This window comes from Syngnathoides biaculeatus, chromosome 17 (genome assembly GCF_019802595.1).
Source record: "Syngnathoides biaculeatus isolate LvHL_M chromosome 17, ASM1980259v1, whole genome shotgun sequence".
In the NCBI taxonomy this organism is placed as follows: Eukaryota; Metazoa; Chordata; class Actinopteri; order Syngnathiformes; family Syngnathidae; genus Syngnathoides; species Syngnathoides biaculeatus.
Window position 1 is genome coordinate 15158135 of NC_084656.1, and position 23856 is coordinate 15181990.

Sequence of the window (23856 nt, forward strand, 5' to 3'; positions counted from 1 at the left end):
AGATTAAAACATTTTTACAAAAAAAAAAATCAAAATTTAACTTACACGAGTACGTTGTTGAAAGCCACATTCAACAAGCTTGTTTGTCAATATTGTGTACAAACTACCCCAGTACCGCGGAGTAAATTAACGATCGATGGTGTAGCGCCGGAGAAAAGGAGTCGGAGGCGGTGTGTCAGACACAGGAACAAAACTTGTTTTATTGGCAGACATCAAAACACTACTCACATAACGGGGGGAACACTGTGAACTCGTCACTCCGGAAGAGCAACAACAAAAACAGTCTGTGCGGAACCCCGCACCCCAACTCGTGGTCCCGCAGGTGAATTATGTAAACACCACTATGGTACCGTTTTTTTTTTTGCTACAACTGTTCGGTTAAAACCGGTTATGAAAGTAAGGGTTTTTGTTTTTGCGATCCCTAGTGCGCATGCACTGCTAGTACCACTTTGACGCCCATCTTTTCAAGCTGGTCACTCTGCTTGCACAGATGGCAGTAAAACATGTGCCGATCTTTTGGATCTCGACGAACCCAGCTCCCAAACTCCTTACTTTCAACCTAAGCTTCTTGAAAAATGCACTTCCCCGTGATACAAGTTGGATCGATGAAAGAACTATGCTACGTCATAATGAATACGAAGTGAAATGCCTACTCACTGAAACAAACAATGGAATATCGACAAGATGGCGACTAGTCGTCAACACGGTGACTTCCGTTGACAATTTCCGGCTGATTTGGACGTCAGACGGATCACTAATTTTTTTTTTTACATAAGATTAATTTTTTTTTAAGGGAGAATTTTGGCGGTAGAGGTCCTCCCTTTGATATTTTTTTAATTTAAGGCCTTTTTAGGGGCTTGACCGGTTTTCGTGGATTTTAAGGACTTTTTGGAGCCCCTAAATGCACCTTTGAAAATGTAGGGGTTTTTAAGGACTTTTAGGGCCGCGTGCGAACCCTGTATATACAATTCACATTCAATACTGGCTTAAAAATGACTTAAGGTTGCTCCTTTGTTGTTTTTGCCAATGTTTTTCACTGACTCACCACAGGTGTCTGCAATATATATATATATATATATATATATATATATATATATTATATATATATATATATATATATATATATATATATATATATATATATGTTTGAAACATGAATGCTTGCAAATGTTTGAAAATGATTTTTTTTATTTTTTGTTCTGGGAGTGCCTCGCTCGGAGTGACCAGGTTGGATAGGATTAGAAATGAGCTCATTCGAGGGACAGCCAAAGCTGGATGTTTTGGAGACAGGATTCGAGAGAGCAGACTTCCATGGTTTGGACATGTTCAGAGGCGAGAGAGTGAGTATATTGGTAGAAGGATGCTGAGGATGGAGCTCCCAGGCAAAAGAGCGAGAGGAAGACCAAAGAGAAGGTTTATGGATGTGGTGAGGGAAGACATGAGGGCAGTTGGGGTTAGAGAGGAAGCTGCAGGAGATAGGCTAAGATGGCAAAAGATGACACGCTGTGGCGACCCCTAACGGGACAAGCCAAAAGAAAAAGAAGGAGTGCCTCGATCGAGAAATCTTGCACCATTTTTTTTTTTAAGTATATGTAGCAGATTTCATTTCCCTCCCATAAAAGTTAAATATATAACTGAATGTCCTCTTTATCTGACACTCCCTCCTTGCTACCCGCTATCGTATTTGATATAGCACTTTGGGACCCAGGAAATCTCAGTTCCATAATATACATATTTTTTACTTTAAGTTACACTCTTAGTAGATAAATGGTTAATGTCACACGGGAAATCTTTATTTTTTGATAATCCATCATAAATCACATCTTAGTGAGACAAACTTGGTCTTGACAAGTCTAAAAACAAAAGCTCATCTGGAGGAATCAGGAACAGTGGACTTTAAACAGTTCTTTCACTTGTGACGAAAGAGGAGGCGCAGCAAGTCTCCTGTGAGTAAAGGTTTGAATCTTGCGGGGACTGGAAAATTGTCTTCACAAGGACCATGGCAAGCCAAATTGAGGACAATCTCCAATGTCCCACCTGTTTTGAGATCTTTAAATAACCCGTCAGATTGCCATGTGGTCACAGCATCTGCCAGGCGTGTCTGAAGCAATGGTGGCAGGAGAATACAAACCAACAGTGTCCAGTCTGCAGGAAAAGGTGCTCAATGGATTTACTTCCAAACCTGGCTCTGAGTAATGTGTGTGAGGCCTTCTGAAAGGCTCAGCGGAACCAGAGGACATCTGCAGTTTGCACAAGGAGGGTAACCTAAAGTTCGTGTGTGAACGAATGAAGAAGAACGTCTCCTACAGTCCTGTGATTCTGGACCCAAATACAGCCAATAAAGGACTCAGTCTCTCTGAAGATCTGAGCAGTGTAACGTTCAAAGGTGTGGAACAGCATCCGAAGAATCCGGACAGATTTGATTCCTCCAATGCTGTGCTCGGTTCTGCTCTGCACTCAGGAACACACATTTGGGTTGATGAGGTAGGAGACAACAAAGACTGGCAACTCGGGCTGGCGTTGGGGGACCCGATGGTTGACATCTCTCCTTGGACCATTGGACTTCGAGATGGACAATATCAACTGTTTACACCACAGTTAAAAAGTTGGAATCTGCCCGCAAAACTGCAGAGGATCAAAGTTGAAGTGGACACTTCCACAAAATCACTTTCATTCTTCGACTCGCTTACAAAAACTGAATTAGGCACAAAACAAACATTTGGGCTACATTTGCTTGAGGGCAAGAAAATGTATCCTTACTTTTACACAAAAGACAAAAAGCCTCTGAAAATACTACCACTTCCACCACTGGTTAAAAGTCAAAGTAGGCATGTTGCCAGAGATACTTTGCACCAATGTTTGCTTTCATGATGCGATTAGTGAGACACAGGATACAAGACCACAAGTGATTTGAAAATCTGATGTAATTTTGGATTTTTTCTTTTTCCTCCCACAGGGATATTTTACATGGCTTGACCTGCTCACTGAATGGAGAAAACTTAAAATTCTCATATTTTCAAGAGAAAATCTTGCTGACAAAAAAATAACATTTTAACGACATTCATTACTTCACACACACTTTGTGGCACAGGCTATGGTTGCTTTCCTAACAGCTGTATACTGTATTGTACAAACGAGACTCACTTTTATTTATATGAAATGGTCACCAATAGGTGGATAACATTCCACCTAAAATAAGATGAATATATCTTGCGATAAAAGATCCATGTAATTTGTTTCAGTGCAAATGATGTCAGGTACCACATTCAACAAAGATGATCACGTACTCACCACATGCAATAAATAACACCAAAAAGATAATGAATCAATGGATTTCTGTGACAAGTAAGGCAAATATTGAAATCATGCATGCTTGGTGAATTAAAGACTTGGTTCATGGTTGTTTTGTCTATTTTTGCCCTGTTTGGTGACGACCAGACCAGCTTTGACGGACGGATGATTATTTACAGGGTACTTATTATATAGTCTAACCATTATTTCAACGACTGTCACTCAACACATGCAAACACACGAGCTTGACTTGAACCATAAGTTTTATTAGTGTACACAGTCAGAAGTTGCTTGTTCATAATTGGAACCTATATAAAGATCTGTGTTTGAAGAAGACATCCTTACAACTTGTTTGTCAAAAGGGATAGGTTTTGTGGAAAGCATGGGGGAAGGGGAGAAATTGAAAAATAAAATAACTGTACAATAATAACAACTAAAGACATGAAGCAACTTTTGCCTGCAGACCTTTTCTCAAGAAAAAGAGATGTTCATTTAGGAATCCACACTTGTCCTTCACGGAAGACAAAAAAACACAAGGTGATTGGTAAAAGTGTGTGTGTAAAGACCCTAGAAAACAAAAAAAAAACAAAAAAAACCCTGCTCATCCTCCTTTTGCAAAGCTGATTTTTTAGGGAGTGAACAAGCAAACTGCAAAACAAAGTGGCACTCTTTTAAAGAAAAAGGAAAAACCCCAAATGCTTTCTGGAACCTGGCATTCGGAGCACAATGATAACAAATCAACAGGGGTAACGCCTACAGTAATGATTGAAAATACTTCTGCGAATACAATCTGAGCGATGTGATGGCAACGCATAGTACAAAAGACTACAAGGAAACACTTTCCTTTTTTAAAACCATGTACTGACCTTGGCATTGAGAAGTCCAGTAAAGTATTCCCTAAAAAGTAAAAAAAATGAAATTTAAGACAACATGAAATAGAGAGATAAACATAACTGCCATGGGCTAGTTCAGTTTATGTACAAGTGAGTATGATTTCCATTGATCCAGACAAATGGAATTTATTCAACTGAATCAAAAAAACAGAAAAAGGCCGCCCTAAATGAAAGAGTCAGTCATTCAACTCTGTCTGCATTTCAAAATACACCACCCTGTTTGTGTTTACATGCACAAGCTCAGAAACATGTCACAATTGTTCCAAGTCAACAACAATGAAATCTGGAATATGACATGAGGATGACGTGAGACATACTCCATATTTACATGTCCCACTGTTCATGACATTGTGCTTCTGCGCTCTTTGTTGAGCGACACACAGGCCTCTACGGGAGTGTGAGGAAAAACCGCCCGTCCTCATAAAACACGCAGTGTAAAGAGTACACTTAAGTCAAGAGGCAGTTTTTTTTTTTTTTAATTGCAAACTGGAATGTTTGTCCTGTTTAAGACACTAAAATTGAATAGAATCGCCATCTGAATTCTCGGACAGAGAACAGCAACGGCAGTGACAATGAAATGTGATTCTGCATTGCTCACTTGCTACTTTGAAACTCGTGAGCATTTGAGGAAAATAAATAAAACATCTTTTCATGAAAGGACCTCAACCTCTTGTGGTTTGTGGTGGTGAAGGAATAACTGATGCATTTTAAAGATTTTAGAGCAAAGCAACCATCACTTATTAGGTCACTGAGTTTAATTACTTTGTGTTTGTATTCATCAGGTTTTGGTCAGTGGTCATTTTTTTTTTGGTACAAACTTATATTTAGTCTTTGGAACAGCATAAATTTGCAGTAATGGTCCAAATAACCAACTTTTTCCATATCATAGATTGTAAATTTATTTAATAAAGTCTTTTCAATCAAATTTCATTTTCAGGAAAGTACAAAAAAATAGGAAGTTGATATTCAGGGCAATGATTCGTTTTCAGTGGAAGGCCCAATGACACTTTTATATCATATCATAATACACAATAAGTCAATCATTTCATTGGGCAAACCAGAAGGATTTTAACATATTCATCCATATATATATATATATATATATATATATATATATATAAATAAATCATCACGAGACAAAAACAAAGCATAAAACTTCAAATAACTGTGCAGTACAATTGCTTGGTTAAACACTTAAAGCTTAAATAGATTTTAGTTTGGAAACGTTCAGACTCAAAATTGCTGTTCCAGCTCTTAGCTGATGACACAATGTCCTTTGAAGTGAAATAAGCGCTTACTCTACAATGTAAGCCAATTCAGACATCATGGCAATTCCAAAAATATGCTGTCGGGGTTTTCATCATTTCTATCTGTACAATTTAAAATTTCACGTATTTTACATTAAAGGCAACTTTTTTTTTAGTTTGAATTAAGGGTGCATAATTTGGGACAGTGCAATAATAATGTAGAGGCAATTTGACCACAATCCCACATTGGAGGACTCTTCTCGTCAAAACATTATTCATAAAAGGGGGAAACCATGCGTCAATTCAAGCATAATCTAGAGCGGTGATTCCCGACCAATGTGGCCTGGCACAATAGTGTGCCATGAGAGCTCTTTTGGTGTGCCGGGAAAATGATGAAATTTCCCTTAATTGGTCAAAATATTTATTTACAACAAATAATGTATCTTTATCTATCTGTCCATGGCAGGGGCATATAAAGACAATATTAAATTCTCTTCTATTTGATGACAGAAAGTGAAATATTTGACTTGTGTATCCACTTTGTGACATTTTTGTTTGTAAGCGTGCCATGAAATTTTTCAAATGCAAGAAATGTCATGTATCAATCAAAGTTGGGAATCACTTCTAGAGATCAGTAGAATTCAACCTGGTGTCACCCAATGCGTAGTTTTTGACTTGCAGCTGGGGGCAACACTAAGATCATGTGCTGATCCTACAAATGTACTCTGTTTCTGATTACAATGCATTGAAATGAAATGACATACAATAGAATAAGGAAGCAAGAGGAAAAATAGTTTTTCAACTTCTGCTCTCACGGGTTTCAACCAATTTTAAATTAAATGATTCACCCAAACCCAATGAGCTTGAGCACACATTTGCAATTGAGTGAAATCTCGGATAAGAGTGTGTGTCAAGGTCAAAGTGTGTGAAGGGGATATGTTAATTAAAAGGTTTATGTTTGCAAGCACACCAACAGTGGACTGAAAAGGAAGGGGTAAGCGCAAGTCTCGACCAATAAACAGTACAGTACTTTGGTCACTAAATGTGAGAAACGCTATTTGAACATTGGTTGAACGTGAGTCCAAAGCGTGGCAGTTGGACCGCGAGTCAACCGCGTGTAAACGAAAACACTTGACACTGAGTCCAGCTTGTGGCGTGGTAGCGAGGCAGTGAGGAGGCAAGGTGTATTGGTGAGAGAGAGAGAGCGAGAGAAAGAGAGCGAGAGAGTGATAGAGCGAGAGAGAGAGAGAGAGAGAGAGAGAGAGAGAGAGAGAGAGAGAGAGAGAGAGACTCAATTCCCCAACTGTTCTCTGCATTTGAGTCTGGTTCAGCACCTCAGTCAAATACCTGAAATGTGAATGGACACCACCGTCGTCATTTTGGATATGGAGTGACTTCAGTCATTAGGTTAATGGTGATTGGAATGTCAGCCTGAGGTTGATCCAACAGAAGTCAAAGGTCAAAATCAGGTGCACTACGATGTTTACATTCCATTAGTGCACGCTTATTCTCACAACCTTGCGGTCCTTTGTGTGCGTTTCTTCTCTTAACGATGTTACTCCACCATGGTATAATTCTTTACGATGCTGGTCAAATGTTGTGTAATGTCAAGTTTCTTCTGCCGCAGCCAGGTGCCTTTTTTAGGACATACTAGAGCAGCGTACAGAGGGGGATCCCATTTGAGTCAGCACCTTGTCCAACCACTGGAGGGGGCCATTGAGATGCAGCTCAATCCAACACGGAGTGCTGGTGACTGTCTGACGTCTGCAGGGGTAAAACACAGCTTGAGGAGAAGAACACATAAAAGTGGCCTTGTGCATAACAAGAAAAAAAACAAACACATTCATAATTACCATATCCTTCCTATCCTCTCATCTCATTTTAATAGTATTTTTCGTCGGAGTCAGCTGCAAGCAAAACTTAGCTGACTTTGTGCAGGAGGTTGGGTCCACTCAAGACTGGCTGCCATACAATCGCAGGGCAACAAATGACAATCATTCACACTCACACAAATGGGCAATTTAGATTTATCTTTTAAACTTAGATGCATTTTTTCGAAAGTGGAAGAAAGCAGTGGTATCTGCGGAAGACATGGGAAGAATATACAAAATCCACATTTATTTGACCCACTTTGTTGTGTAGCTAACACACGGAGGTAACATGACATCCGTATTACGATTTTTATACCCACTCAACTCTTTTTCGTCTCTGATCTGTGTACTCCTTTTACATGCCTCAAGTGTTGAGACCGACACTGACTGACTACCACTTAACTGAAATGTGGTTTTACAGATTACATTTGACCCAAATGTACAGCAAGACTATTTTGAAAGATATATAGTTGGACATTAAAGCATAGGAAACAAGTTGTTACTCCCAAAAAATATGACTGAAAGTTTGTGTCTTAGAACAATAATTTAAATGGCTGAAATAAACCATTTAACTACACCAAGACACAATGGTAATTATCACGCATCAGTAATTGGTATCGTGCATACTGAAATACAGCGGTATACAGAGTACCCGCAAAGGCTACATGTGTTATCATGTGAATGTTTTGTGTAATCTCCTTGGTGACTTCGAGTCAAATGACAATGATCACATTGGATTGGCGCACAGTTGAGTCTAAAAAAAAAAAAAAACACACGAAAGAACACAAAAGTAGTGATTGGCATGTAAATCATTGTAACAGAGTAAAAGTATCCGTCCTTAACAAATACTCCAACGAAAAAAGTATTGTGCATGTTAAGTATTCTGAAAAGTACAATTTATCAAAATTGCTACTTGAGAAAATGTTAACGGGATAAACGTAGCACGTTACTACCCAACTCTGCTCCAATGTTAGTACTTATACTGAATGAAAAAAATGCTATCAGTGCATCTCAATTAAATCAACTGTGGGAGGTAAGCCTCCATTTATTTTGGCTTTCATGAAGGAGAAAACTCAAGATAAAGTTGCTGTGCTGACTGCTAAAATGAGTATAATTGATTATTCATCCTTTTATTTATGTATACAGAAACCAGGCAACATAAACAAAGCCCAGCCAGAACAGAAGAAATTTACCCGCACATTATGCGCGCTTTTGCACAGCGACAATGGCATGCCGCAATCTTTAGATGCAACGTTTTGTCGGCACCAGCATCTGGTGTGACATGAAACGCTCATCTGACAGTGACAAATGCCTAAGGCCAGGAAAAATTGTCGAACTTCACACCTGTGTCTTGCCACGACAACAGTCGCTTACATACGCGTTAGCGATCTCACTCCTCAGATCCTATCTCAGGGAGCAAAACATTTGGGGCAAAAACGTCTGCTTTTATAGACAAAAAGTATATGGACCAGTGATCCAGTCTCAAATAAGCACTAAATGTTTTCGGCTTTCACCCCAGCTGTACTAAATTACATGCGTGTTAATATATTTGTAAGTGAGAATGTGCCATAGTATATCACCAACCTACCTGTAATTTAATAGTTGAGTCCTAATTGAGTAAATGTTTGAAAATATTTGAATATGTTGAAAAACTCTTCATTTTCAAGATAATTAAATGGGCAAAAAGTGGGCAGCATGGTGTTACACTGGTTAGTATGTCTGCATCATAGCTTTCAGGATTAAATCTCAGGTCAGGCCATGGATTTTGAATGTGCTTGCATAGGTTCAAACATTCGGAAAACATTTAAGTTCTTATAACAATCTGTCCATAAGGTGCATACCAGCGTGAATGGTTGTCTAAGTGTGTCCTGTGATTGGCCAGTGATCAGTCCAGGGTGCATCCTTCCTCTTTCCTAATGTTAGTGAGAATAGCTTCCTATTTAACCCTGACTGTAATGAGACTTTAGAGGTCGAATGGATGAAAAGTAGTAAAGTCAGAAGTAACCAAGAGTGCCATCTAGTGCTGCATGACGACAATATTCTTACACTTATGCAAAATCAGTTAGTTGGGCGTTGTTCATAAATTTGAAGCGTCGCATGTTTGTAACAGTCGTAAGACAAGGAACCATCTATCCACATTACTGGTAAGATTTTATGTGAAAGATTGCTGTGGAAAAAAAAAAAAGTTTTATTTTTGCTACCAAACTGCTATAATTTTTACTCAATACATCCATTTTTTTTGTATTTTCAAAACTTGAAAAGGCAACAATAAAATTATAGTGGTCAGCTTCTTTATTTTGAAAAACTATACATAAGACTAGTTAAAAATACTTAATAAAAAGACAGTAGCTCATTGGCAAAGTCTGATCAAATGATTAAACAGAGCTGAGCGCTGTTGGCTTGAGCAGCGGGGATACCGACGGTAAACCAGACAGGCTCCACAGCAGCTTAAGGACGACCAATGACGACAAAGCAAATCACCCCCACCGACTGTGCTGTCTGGCTGCTGGGAGGCTGCGACACAATAACTGAGCCAGGGGCAGAACAGATGTTTGCTGGATGGATGGTTAGACGGCCAGACGGATAGACAAATGCCCTGTGATCTTCCACATTTTATGGCAAAAGGTAAATATCATAGGGACTTACAGTATCATGTGCACAGCATATTACATTGCAGATCAAATATAGTTTAATCCTTATTTGCAGTACAAAAACGTTACTCTTAAAATCTAATTGAGTACAATCAACCAACCCCAGAAACACATCTTAGGTTTAAGCAGCAAGTTACTGTAAATTCTATTTAGTGCTCTGCGGTCTTTCAGAAGGAAAATGATACACTATGTATCCTTTCTATACTGCTTTTCCTCAGTGTGGAAGAAGCGCTAGAGCCTCTCACATAAGACACATTGTTATGGGAACAAAAACATAGTGACGATACCGCTGAATGCAAACAGTTTCAAAATTCATTGTAACTGGATTTAGAATTGATTCATTCAAATCTAATTTAACCTCCAGTTCCTTTGGATTAAAAGTTTTTTTTTTTTTTTTTTTAAACCATAGGACTAAAATGGAAATCTCTTTAGTGTCAAACATCCACCATCATAGACTTTTCAAACTAGTAACATTTGAACATCTTAATTGTTACACCCCACCACTGGCTGACGACCACACCATCGTGGACCCTGCCACTCTACTAAAGTCAGTTGGAATAGGCTCAAATTCACCTGCAACCCAAATGACGACAAGCACAATAGAAGATGGATGAAAGAATTTTAAGATCAAGTTAACCACTGCATTTGTAACCTTATTCCATGCTGTTGTATTTATCCCAGTATAAAGCAAAAGGTTGCTACACTCTGACCTGGTGTAGCCTGATCATAGAGGTAGATTTGAATACAGAATTGTGCTTGAATTGACCGTGACTGAAGTCAATGATTAATTTTTACTGATTGAAGTTGATCCCGCATTGTTAAAAGACAGACAGAGACGCACACACCTGTACTCTGCACCCCATCCTTTGACAAAGCTCATCCTGATGGTACACATCCTGGTCAACTGGTAGACCGCCTCAAACCCCTGATTGACGGACTGTGCCAGCAGAGCAGCAAACTCCTGGTTGTTAAAAATCTTCAGATTACAGCCTGGAAGTGAAAGATTAAGGATTAGACTTTATTTGATTTGCACTGCGAAAAACATGTTTCATCATGTGTGCGGCGCAACTTTTTTTGTCATTTAACTTGAGGCCATACTCGATGTGAATGTAAATGTAGAAAACATGAACCTTTTCTTTGATTGAAATACTGTACTACATACAAAGTCCATGTCCATTGTCAAGGCTGGTTATCCACAGTCTTCAGGGTTAGGTGAGTTACAGAGCCTATCCTGTTTTACACTGAGCGAAAGGCAGATTACACCCTGAACTGGTCCCCAGTCAGTCGCAGGGCATATATCGACACAATAAATGAACGGGAATTGATGGCTCACTGCACACACCAAAGTCAGGTGTGTGTACCACAACCTACATACAAAGTGACAGCACCACATCTAATGGATTTTATTAATAAGTCTGGGTAAACTAGAAAATAAGTACATTTGACAACATGGTTTAAAAAAAAAAAAACACGCACACAAAAGCTCACATGGTTAAACATGGCAGTTTTGCACAGTGGAACTGATTCGCAAGGTTGACAGCCCAGACCCTAACATTCCACGTAATGTTCGATTTTGCCTTCCGCATAAACGTGTGGCGCTGTAATAATACCATTCATGCTGCTGGTTCAGCCAAGAATGAAATGTTCAAAATTGCATGGATAGAGATTACTCAGCCTGTGTGGGTGGGAGTCTGAGGAAAAACAAGCTGAGTTGTGGGGAGCATTGGTGGCTCTTCCTCAAGGGCTTTATTTTTCCAATAAGTGCTGTTTTGCTGATCAAAAGGAGCTCATGCCGTAACTACAATATATTTTTCTTTGATTCTGCCGTGACATATTACTTAGACGTGTCTTTTTCTTTTGTAATTATCTACTAAATGTCATTTTGAGATATTGGCAGAAGATACATTTGTTGTAATATACATAGAAGCAATCGAATTCAAAATAAAAATTTGAGGGAGAAAAAGAAATCCCTTGTGTGTTCTACACACTTGGCCATTACAGCTGATTCTGATTCATATCTCATTCATATTTTGGACATCAAACTGTTGTAACACAGCATTACACGAGCTGTCAGCATACCTCACTAGTTGCCTTCATTTCAGTCAGCAACAAAAGATTAAGTGTTTTTCTTTTTCCTGTGGCTTTTTGCAACACTTTTTTTCTGAAAGGAGGACAGTTTTACAAGAAGAAGTATGTATGAAGATAAGAAAATCCTGGAGGTATAAGGAATAAGAACCTGGAGGTATCTTGCAGACTGTGGCGGGGTGCCAGCCATATCGCTGGTTGCAGTTGGGACTCTGGACAAAAATGGCACTGTCGCTGAGGCACTCAGCGAACACCTCCCCTCCAATGTAGTACAACCTCACTCCACGACCTGCAGGTTACATTGGAAGGAAAATGGGATACAGCACAATAATTCCAGCCACTTAAACTGATAGGTGTAATTGCTGATGGATACCTATATGCCTCCTTGTCATTTCGACAGTTGCGTTTCTGTTGACGTTGCTGAGAAGTCCAAGGCAAAAGCGCTCAGAGTTGGAGGGGTCGGTGAAGCCATCCACCGTAAGAGAAGGCTGCGAAGCGTGAAATGTTTCTCCAACACGCTGGTTGAGCTCATAGTAGGCTATAGAGCACCAAAAAGCTGGTTCACTGTAGGTTACGGGCTGAAGGTCTGTCGGGACAAGTTGTTAATATATTTTACATTGAATTGGTATTTCTAATATTAGTCATTTCCTGTTTAAGTTTAATTGTAATACAACTAAATAAAATATAAAGCAAATATAAGAGAATATAATGTAGTAAGTGTTTATCAAACATCAGAAATGGAACATTATTTCCCCCAAAAAGTTTCATGACTTTAAAATTGTAGCTCCAACCAAGATGATGACAATTTCATGATTCCCAAAGGGGAAATTCTATAAAGCATTCACTTGCGTATTGAGTTACCTTGTATATGAAATTCACTATAAAACTACAATTGCTTTGAAACTTTTTAAATAGAATGAAACGAAATCCATGAAGTATAACCGACTTACCCAGGCTGTGGCTGACCGGCGACAAGGTGTTAGGTGACAGTTCTGCTGGTGAGCCTAGCACAATACATAAAGATGCAAACAATGGAATTAATAATTACCAGTATATTCATATTAATTTTAAAAACAGACCCTTTTTTCATAACGCAGCATCGAGACTTTATTGAATAAAATAGGTTTACCTGATTCCATACTTTGATTCATCTGCTGGTCACTAGCCTCGCCATCTTCACTAATGTAGCCAGGTGGGGGAGTCTCTATAAAGAACAGTATCCATTATTTAATTTAAAAAATATATATTAAAATAATAAAAATAAACAAAGAGGTAAATCATTACTGTACTTCTCACTGCTAAAATTTTCAGAGGCTGGGTTGGTGGCTAACATTCTATGTACAATAATGAGATGAGTTAAATGTGGCTATGCCAGTATTGAGTATTACTTTAACCTCCACTGATTCTTTTCTTAAAACATCCCACAAATTCTTGATCCCATCATAACTCAGTCCTTGGCCCAAGACTACAAGGTCTGGCTCAAACTAAAATAAGTGACTCCTTTTGAAATGAACACAAAGCAGAAGAAAAGGTTGTGCGCAATGGGTGGGCAGATCAGCATGCATGGGTGTAAAAGTTGCAGATATCAACAATTATACAACAAAAATGAAGAGGTCATTCAAAGGAAACCAAAAGGAATGGCCAGTTCAGTGGTGGAGGACAAAATGTGACACTGTCATGAAGACAAGTGCTCATATTTAGCATACAAACATGAAATTCACTGATATGGAATCGTAAATAACTTACATTGGACTTTACAAAGAAATAAATATATATAAACTGCTCCTCTGGGGGTTGGACTTATTGTGTCTCGTTTTGGACTTTTCAGCACCAGAAGACCCATATAACAAATGATTTTTCAGCACAGAAGAGCATTTTTGATTAAAAAAAAAAAAGGTTGTATTATAAAATATTTTTAAATGTTTCAGGTGGGGGATATTTTTAGTACAAAAATTAAAAGTATTTAATAAAAAAATATAGATTTTAAGCAAAAACAAACTGAGGCTGAAAGTTTAGTACAAAGATGTTGGTCATTCATATGAACCACAACTAAAGACTCGAGCTGGCCCTTGTTGAGTTTTGCCTGTCTCATTTTGAACCATGTGATTACTAAAAAAATAAACATTGAACATGGATCATATTTGATACACCAATGTTTGCCCTGGTTGCAGACCTGGTATATAGTTATTAGGAGGGTCTATGCCTGCTGGAAAATTGGTGTTTTCAGGGATTGAGTTTGTAAAGTCATCTAGCGGTGGAAGCTCAGTCAGGATCTCTGTGTGGCGGGGCACCAAAACTGGGGGCAGCACTGTGGAAATAAGAAGCAAAAACGAAACCAGTCTTATACCATACACACGTAGGTCTTATGTCACACAAAAAATACATAACTTTTTATTTGTCATGATCACAGGCATTTAAAGCATTATTTAGATGGCATCCTGATGATTAGAGCTAGCAGCGCAGACTGGTCCGTATTTAAAATTTCTTTCAAAGAGATCATTACCCGGCGTCTCCACCCTCTGGTAATGATAAGGGTTGACACACACTTCATCCTTCTTGAGGTTGAAGGCGTACTGGCAGTTGTCAATGGCCCGCAGCTCATGGTGGCTATGAAGATCCGGCCATCTCCACAGGCGACAGTAGATGACATGTGGTAGACCCTTACGATGGGACACCTGAAGACGCCCATCCAATGACCTGAGAGCATTTGAAGAGATGATGGCATTAAGAGGTGTTATTCTTTATTCTAATGGTGAGAAAAAAGAAGAATCTAAACAGACCTCCATGTCAGCAAATTGTTCACCAAGAAATGCATATTTTACTGTAGGTGATGACATTTAGGTAAATCAATGCCAGCAGTTGCTAACTTTGCTTAATACAACTATTATACCATTTCTATTTAACTTATGAAAGCCAGCCCACACACACATTGCAATAAATATTTCAACAAACAGGTGGGCAGTCGTTTGCATTGTGGATGTTTGGTTTGGTGGCATTATATAATTACATTATGCTCCATAAAGTACTTTAATTTCCATTTCATGTCTTGGTTTATTATCTTGTTCTTCCTAATAGTCAGTTTAAAGAAATAGCCCAACAGTACAGCAAGGGCGGCCTTAAGCCCCAGCCCACCAACCAATAATGTTCAATTTGTATACATGTGAGTGTATTCACCTGTTGTGGTCAGGGTATCCGTACATGCCTGAAGAGTCCCACTGCTCTATCATGTGGCCTGACCCAAGACCCCATAGATCTGAACAATTGCTACAGACAAACACATGCATGCACAGAAACACACAGACAGACAAAAAATATACAGGACATGAGCAAAAAAATGACAGAAATAAAAGTAAACAAACAGTAAATGTGAGATGTCCCATTAAACAAAAGTAGGATGAAATCACAAACAGATTCGTAAACAGTTGGCCTCTAAAGAAATCATGACATAAAATAAAATTCCCACCACCCATGATTATCAGTAAGAGGCTAACTGGATGATACAATCATGTAACAAATCTCAACTTGACAGATGGTGAAGGGAGAGCAGAGTTTCTTTGAAAAATATTTAAAGTAGCGATATGACAAGATATTCAATAGATAGTCCGTCAAAATTCTGAGTCTGAAACGGGCACTTCAACCTGAGTAGAATGCAGCAAGAATTCTGATCATTGAATGATGGGTTCCTGAGAAAGTGTTTTGTGTCAGATAACAATCCCTTTTTGGGGAACGTTTTTGTGTGGAAAATCTAGTAAAAAAAATAAAACGCCTTCAAATTAGAGTAAAATAATTTTCTCAACCTATCTCAATAGTCTAATTTTGTCTGCTACTCAGGGAACCCCTTCAGGCTAAATAGTTTAAAAAAAAAAACAAACAAACATTGTTTGTTCAGGGTGAAACTGGAGATACGGACATCAAAATTACCACGACATTTCTAAAGGCCTCTTTACATGCACATGCGGCGACTGCATTGACGTTGCTGCTGCTATCCTGTGCGTAGTTTGCCTTTATACTCAAGCACAACTCACACGCACAGTTTTGAAAATGCGCTGCAGTTCTTCTCCAAGTCAGAGGTGTCGCTGATGCTGGTAGGTATTGGCTAGGACGAATCAGTGGGGACTGTGGAACAGAGTCTGCTTGAACAAATGGACCCAAATGGCCAGATGATATATTTAATTATGCGGTGGTGTTGGTGGTACGTGTAGCAGAAAGGAACAGTGAGCATGTGACTAAAACAGACCAATCATGAGAGATGATCTCCGGGTAACGTTTTTTGACATGTGCACGGCAAGCTACGCAGAGATGCTGCATGGGGAAATGGGGTTACGTGATGCAATGCAAGCGTTGTCGACCTCGCGTGCATGGGAATATAAATTGTTTGCCCTAAAACGTGACTTAACTACCACAAATGGATCAAAGTCCACATAGATGGTGGGCACTTGTAACACTTCTTCTTAAAGGACTGTCTTGAAAAACCAAAGTATTGTCTTTCCTTTTAGAAAACAGTAAATCTTGTGAGCCAATTGTTTTGAACAACTGCTAAACTATCAAAGAAAGTCCATAAAGCAGCATTACTTGTTTCATCTATACTGTACCTCCTCTCAAATAAGCTCCTGAAAAGTCTGATTACACCATGATTACATCCATCATTTGCAATTCTTATATGTTGTTTGTAAGGAAAGGACATATACCATATGGGCAGATTTATTTTGTTCCATGCAAAATAAGTCTACCCAAAGTTTGTGGCAGAAAATAAAAAGTGCAAATGACTGTTTAAAGTATGTCAAGAGTAGGACAGGAGAACCACATCAAAAAATGTAAACAACATAAGACAGTTTGTGTACAAATGTTGTGTATGGCTTATGACTGACGCAACACATATGCATGCACACATGACTAACCAACATCCCTTTTTTTCCCCATGCAAAGCAATGAAACTTGTAATAATAGTAATGATCCCACCCATGCTTGTGGGCTTTCTTGCACTTCCTCCATGACATTTTTTTAGTTGTAACAGAAATAGTCAACCGTTCCTCCTGACCATACAACTCTCGTCCAGATCTGAAAGTTCTCTTGTGGTGAAATGACTCACAAATTTCAAAAACAATATTTAGCATAGGTACCCGTGGTGCTCAAATATCGTAAAGGTGGCTGCGCAAGAAGGGAAACAAAATGCTGCTAGTCCAACGGGGCCATCATAAGATAGCTGCTATCTCAAGGATGGGATCATATATCATACTGCTAAGCACAAGAACAATAGGTGATAAAAGCTACAACTAAGCCCAAAGACAACAGAAACTTAAAAACACCACCACCTTATCAGAACAACTTCATTACCACCCTGACAATTCGATGAAGAACAGAAAGAGGTTTAGTGCTGGAACACAAAAGGTTCTTCTGTCCACTAACCTATTTTATGTGTCGATATTTGAGTCTTTCCCTATGGTCTAAAACAATTCATAAGTGAGGCCCAAATAACTTCATGATAGTGAGCGAATGGAGAGTGTTGGGTCACATTAAAATTGCAGTTCCACACATGAAATGTTCAGGGAACAGCTGTATTATCTCCCTTTACTGGACATCCTCGGGAGAACGATTGACAAATATTCACATGCTTCTAGTGGAGCTCCCCTGACACTGTTAATGCCAAGATACGGTTTCACCTGGTTGAGTGATTTGGCCTATGTACCTGATCAAGCAAAGCAGGTACAAACATGAGTAAGTTCGCCATGGGACCCCAAATGACGAGTTAGATACGTTTGGCAATGGTTCAAGCCAGTTCAGCATGATAAAGTACAAGTTTTTTTTTTTTTTTTCACTTTTTCACTTTTAATCAGGAATGTCTTTTGCGTTCTGACGAAGGCAATTTCAATTTCGCAGTGTGGCAAAAGTGGGCAACCTTTGCTTCGCTTAGTCCCATTTCTTTTAGCCATTGGTGAGGTGGCGAACAGCTGGCGCGAAGCTGAAAAGCATCTAGGAGTTCTAAAGAATTGGTCACATATAGTATACTTAAAACTCAATAGCAAAAGTAATGGCTGTAACAGCTATTGTCCAAAAATTCGTTTACCATTGACAGAGTCGTTTAAAAAAAAAAAAAAAACTACAGTCAGCTCTCAGTTTCAACTAAAACAGTTTCTGTCCATCCCGATGGTCAGTGATGTTAGAGCTCAAAATCTTTGCCGTGAGTCCCACATTCTTCCACTACAAACACAGCCTTCATGGACTTTGATTTGTGCACTGAAAATAGAAATGGAAAATGGAAAAGGGGCCTTTCCCAAACTTTTCCCACAATGTTGGAAGCATAGAATGGTTAAAAAAAAAAAAAAAAAAAAAGTCACTGCGTGATGAAATATTACGATCGAGGGAGAACTACGAGTTCCAAGCAAACCAAAGGCTAATTATTTGAAATACAACTTCAAGTGTTCCTGGATTTCGGTTGGCCACTGCGGTGCTCTCACTTATAAATAACTTTTATCCTCAGGAATAATGGAAAATCAAAATCTTATTTTAAATGACACTTAAAAAAAACACTTAATGCACTCATCCTTTATCAATGTGTGTATGTGTATAAATATATATTGAAGCAGAAATAGATGTTCAAGAGTTGATTTCAAAATATGCCGAAGAATGACAACTTAACACTACTTGCTTCCTATAAACAGATACCTACTGCTAATAACATCCTGTAGTGGAATAAAAGAAAAAAACAACAGAAAGCAATACACGGGGGTGTCTTATTACGATTATATGTGAAAAAGGTGTCATGTGACAACATTTCAAAGGACTAACAGGGCTCCTCTAAAAAAGAAACTTGGTTGAATTCCAATTTGGGCAACTTCTGGGTATTTGACTTTTGCGGTTCCACCCCAATTATTGTCTATGTTTTCCCTGGCATTTATCAGTTGCATTTTAAAAAATAATGTTTACATTAGGCAGTGTTGCACAATAAAAATAAGAAGACCAACAATGGATGCTTGCTGTCTTCATGTGCTGGGTTTTGGTTTCCTTCACCCTGGTTTCAGTTCTACTACAGGGTTAACCTTTGTGACCTAAATGAAGAAGCGGGATTTCAGTTTTTCCTGCAAGTCTGTGGTGTTGGTTCCTGTTCAGCTACATGTTATGTATGCTGCGTAGTCAGTCATTTCATTGATTAGTTCAATTTACCGAAACCGGAACCTCTCAAAGTAAAAAAACAAACTACTGACGACAATTATTTTCAAGTTATTGTAATTTTTAAAATTATTATTGTTCCTTAGAAAATACCAACCTAATCACTTAAAATTAATCCAGGCTAGAGTTGTAAAGATTAATCAATTAATGGAGGATTACTGAATTAATCGACAAGTATTTTTTTTATAATCGATTAATTATAAACGTCCTTGTTTTAGTAAATATTGACCAAATCCTCAGTATTTCAAACTAAGTATTCTCAAAGCTCTTTCGTCGTTCATGAAAGGAGACTGATTATTTTTGTGTCTAATTAAAGTAGGACATTTGAAAACATCTCCTTTTCCTTTAGAAAATAATGACCAACACCTTTTGCCCATTTCTCGACACGTTAGAACAATTTGAAATGTCTTTTTTAAAATAAAGTAACAGATTTTAAAAAATCCAAATAATCTATTACACTAAAACATCTGGCAGATTATGAAAATAATCGTTAGCTGCAGACCTAACGGAGGCTCAAATGATTGCCATCATAATACGCTTAACTACATAGATAAACAACATTCTTAGATTCTGGAATCAGAAATATTAAAAAAACTGTATGTAAAATCTATTAAACTATAAATAATAGGGCCACATAATAGGGCAACGACAGGCTTTTTGGAGAGTGATTCTGTCACCCGGTGTTTTAGCTTTCCTTCAGGAATATCAAAACATTTGCTTGTGCACTGCATGATGTCACACTTGATGTTCTTTTCAACTCCAAGGATGTTCAACAGAGCTTGATTTTTTTCAGAATAGTTTGGGTGAACGCCAAACCAAATTATACCACTTGGTGGGGTTCAACTGTCAGTAATCGTTTTGAATAATTATGTTGAGTGGCACTAAGCCATGTTTCGAGTAGTAGCGTGTAGAAAACAAAAGTAACAGTGTTTACGTGTGCTCCCATCTCACCTGGGTATGGTGACACACTTAGTGTTGTTGTTCTGCGTGCTGATGGCTTTTTCCAGCTCATCCAGCTGCCCTGTCTTCTTTAGCTTCTTCACCAGGCTCTTGACGGCTTTTTCACACCATTTCTCCTCCTGCCCGCCTCCATTCTGCTCCCCTACTCCTCCAATCCCACCTCCTGCTCCTCCGCCTCCTGCCGGAGTCTTCTTCCACCCGAGCAGCCGCTTCACCACCGGGGGAGTGAAGGGTAGTATGGAGGACATGTTGCGTGTACGTCGTGTACGTGAGTGTTTTGAGTTAGCCTTTTAATCTGATGTAAAGGGAACAAGGGAGGGGGAGGGGGATTTAAAGCTGTTAGGCTGTATGTCTAAAATCCTTCAGGAAATAAAAAGACAGAGACACTATACATGTGTATTTCTAATCCTATCTAAGTCATTAGTATAGAGGAAAAACCTGGAAAATAGAGATACTATATGGAATGTGCTAATGGAGGGGAGCAGAGAGCGGAGCATCCAACTAATCCTAAAATAAACAAGGGGACAAAAAAACACAATCATTAAAAATAAATAAATAAACAACTGAAACAACTCAGGAAGGCACACTGGCTATTGTCATAATTTGTGTACGAGCCCAGTTGGTTTGTTAAACAGTTTTCAATAAAGGGTATCTTTCGGTTACTAGGTCAGTCTCTAAAACCTAATCCATCTTAACTGAGGTGACAAATCTTCTGCGTTGATGCTGATACTAATCAAACACTAATCCCATACAACGGTACCGATCCTATTATCAAAACCAGGGTTAACCTTCTCCTGCTAAAGTTGAGCAGTGTTCGACCGCGTAAAACCTGGGTCGGCTGCAGGGTCAAAAACGGTGCTTCAGTTTACTTTCTACACACATGGAGAAAATGTGTTCGTATTGGTCTGTTACAGAAAGACAAACTAGCTGATAGTTACTGGACTGGAATTTGCCAAGATTAATATTGACAACCCACAAAGCATTTGCAATGTAATTTTGCCTTGGAAAGGTGACACAAAGCTGGAGCTCAGCTTTGATGCAAAAATGAAGCAGACAAAGAAAAAAATACTTTGCCTACTGCGAAATGTTTTGGGCCTTTGCTAAATCTTGCACAGGGCATATTGAATGTGTGCAGGGTACAATGAAATTTGCAGGCATTTTGGAATGTTTTTGTAGCACTAGGTCTCAGCAACAGGTCAAAAGTCATCCAAATTGGACAATGATCCAAAACTGCTATTTTTCAATAAGAGTAAGTGTTGCGGCTACATTTGTCCACTGGAAGGAACACAGGCAACCACTTACCACTAAATGACATTTTGAAATTGACAGCTACTCATGATTTTTGACACATGATATTGTAAACACTTAAAGATGTCCCAGGAGCGAAGCTTTATAAACTGCTGCACCACATTTACACTGCACCTCTGTTAAAATGAATAACTACTATAGAAACGTTTTAATACAGTGATTATTACAAAATGTCAGAACTTTCATTTGATGAATCAGTTCATCGGTTTATTTGTTCAAATTTAAAATGAAATCAAGAGCGTAACAGTTGACAAATTTTAAAACTTTCAGAATTTACTTGTAAATATTTGGACCAAAAGAATCAAAATATTTGTGAATTAATTTTATTTATAGGGATGGAATAGTGGCACAGATGTAGAAAATTGGCCTCACAGTTCTGAGGACCGGGGTTCAAATTAGAGCCCTTCCTGTGTAGGGTTTGCATGTTCTCCCCATGCCTGCGTGGATTTTCTCCGGGCACTCTGGTTTCCTCTCACATGCCAAAAACATGCGCTGATTGGACACTCTAACTTCCCCCTCAGTGTGATTCTGAGTGCGACTGGTGGCTGTCTCTATATGCCCTGTGATTGGCTGGCAACCAGTTCATGGTGGAGTCTGCCTCCTCCCTGATGACAACTGGGATTGGCTCCAGCATTCCCGCAACCCTCGTGAGGATAAGTGGATCAGAAAATGGATGGATGGACGTTATTTACAATTTATGAAGTGACAAATATATAGATCTGGCCCACAAATAAATGAGTTTGAAACCCCTGATTAAAACTATTGAGAGGGAAGACGAAGAAGATGACAGGGAATTACAATAATTTTTAGGGGAGTATCAATTATTCCAAATTTGCAGTTAGGCTCTTTCCTTATCCCTCGGCAATAGTGGGGGTCCACTGTAATTGCATATAAGCATTTAGAAAGTACATTTTCCAAAATATGTCATTTTTGTGAAAGCCCCCCCAAATCCAATCTGTCAGCAATATTGGCACCTTGCGTAATCGATTCTATTTGAGTAAAAACAGTGCATAAAACAGAAATGTTTCTAAGAATTGAGGTAGTTTCAGAGTTTCATGTGTAAACTCATCCGGTTATAGCTCCCATTGTAACAAGATAAGCTCCCCTACTTGTTAGTGAGAGTAAATTTACCAACAGACTAAACAATACCAAATCCTCAAATTAAAGGGGAAACATTCTGGATCAATGAGTTTTAAAAAACCAAGAAAAGGGCAAACTTATGACAGCGAGGAAGGGCTCACTGTCTTCTCTGTAAGGTCGAGCTCCTTGTTAGAATTTACTTCATGGCTTACACCTTATTAAAAATGAACTTCGTTTTACAAACATTAATATTCAATGCGTATTATCATAATGATTACCTGCTCCTGTTTATTTAACGTCAAAGAGTAACTGCAAAGCCCGCCATATGCATCTTAGCAGAATAAACATTTTAACTTGAGTTTCTACTAATTACACTACTTCTACGTTTTATATAGGAATCGGTTTGTAAGAAATCAAGACCATGCAGCAATGCTGGGTAGTACAAATGTTCTGAGAAGGAGATCCCAAATTATACATTGAGCATTACTGGAACGCACAACACCAAAAAACAAAAACAAACAAAAAAAGCTCAAACCACGTTGATACGACGACAACGTCGAATGTAAATGCTAATCGCGACGAGCAGGGCCTTGTGAACAAGATAAGCGGCGGTATTTTGTCTGTGAAGTCCACTCTCTTTGTGAGAAACTGTCTGTATCACACTTCTCTGCAACCACCCACTAAAAAACACACGCACACGGTTCGAAGAATAAGCTAACGCGCTTCGCCGCAAACGAGTCAGTATTGACTTCGAGAAACAGCAAAAAAGAGTGGCACATTATTTCAAAGTGCAAACACATTCAGTAAATTCAATTTTCTTTGTCGTAGGGTAATTGATACACCCTCTTCTCCTCCTCCCTTGGCGTTCAAACCCGAGTACCGAAGGGGGGGAAAAATTCGCTAGCATGCTTGCTACTTTGTCCGAGAGACAAAAATCAGGTCTGAACCATGTTGTGCTGCTGACCAATTTGACAGTATTGACTGTTGAGACATGCTTACCAAACGAGCTGGTGAGAGGTAATCGCGTGGTCACTTAGGTACCCGCCAATAAATCCATCTTTTTAATTTTAGTTTGGTCCAGCGAGTCTTAAAAGTGGATGTAGAAACACCGTACCACCGGGATGATGGCCCCTCATTCAAAGCTCAACCACACTGTATAGCGAGTCGCTACACAATCTATTTTGCCCGCCCTCTCTCTTTTTTGATTGGTTGAATTTCTTGGTTCAAGCGAGGTCCTAGTTGCCAGACGTATTTTCTATTGGTTGGGGGGAACGTCAATTTTCCACTGTTATGACGTCAGACT

General features: G+C 38.8%; 2 protein-coding genes across 9 annotated transcripts; one reads left to right on the plus strand and one right to left on the minus strand.

Annotated features, from left to right (window-relative positions):
• Positions 1–2073: 2073 nt before the first annotated feature.
• LOC133491140 (butyrophilin subfamily 3 member A3-like) lies at positions 2074–2876 on the plus strand. The gene is made up of 2 exons (XM_061802043.1): positions 2074–2143; positions 2219–2876. The coding sequence occupies exons 1-2, from the start codon at positions 2074–2076 to the stop codon at positions 2869–2871; spliced, it is 723 nt and encodes a 240-aa protein (XP_061658027.1). The 3' UTR covers positions 2872–2876.
• Positions 2877–3536: 660 nt separating this feature from the next.
• smad2 (SMAD family member 2) lies at positions 3537–23728 on the minus strand. Of its 8 annotated transcripts, XR_009792281.1 has the most exons (14): positions 23553–23728; positions 20157–20672; positions 15213–15302; positions 14542–14735; positions 14212–14346; positions 13168–13242; positions 12989–13042; positions 12412–12624; positions 12190–12327; positions 10799–10943; positions 6949–7195; positions 6779–6862; positions 4158–4188; positions 3537–3802 (listed from the first exon to the last, which is right to left on the minus strand). XR_009792281.1 is itself a non-coding variant. In XM_061801213.1 (12 exons), exons 3-12 carry the CDS (start codon positions 20411–20413, stop codon positions 7072–7074), a joined length of 1425 nt encoding a protein of 474 aa, XP_061657197.1. In that variant the 5' UTR covers positions 20414–20460; positions 20604–20672; positions 23553–23728; the 3' UTR covers positions 3537–7071. The 8 variants fall into 8 exon arrangements, 3 of the variants coding, with proteins under 3 accessions (XP_061657197.1, XP_061657198.1, XP_061657196.1); XR_009792280.1 differs by having other exon boundaries at positions 3537–4188; XR_009792279.1 differs by having other exon boundaries at positions 6779–7195.
• Between the last annotated feature and the right edge of the window lie 128 nt (positions 23729–23856).

Bases quoted from the DNA above. Each gene is read 5' to 3' on its own strand.
- LOC133491140 (XM_061802043.1), top strand. From the start codon at position 2,074: ATGTGGTCACAGCATCTGCCAGGCGTGTCTGAAGCAATGGTGGCAGGA. The intron at 2,144-2,218 runs GTCTGCAGGAAA...GCCTTCTGAAAG, and splicing joins ATACAAACCAACAGTGTCCA to GCTCAGCGGAACCAGAGGAC.
- smad2 (XM_061801212.1), bottom strand. From the start codon at position 20,413: ATGTCCTCCATACTACCCTTCACTCCCCCGGTGGTGAAGCGGCTGCTC. The intron at 14,736-15,212 runs GTGAATACACTC...AAATGCTCTCAG, and splicing joins GGATACCCTGACCACAACAG to GTCATTGGATGGGCGTCTTC. The intron at 13,243-14,211 runs GTCTGCAACCAG...TGTTCTTTATAG, and splicing joins TCCTAATAACTATATACCAG to AGACTCCCCCACCTGGCTAC.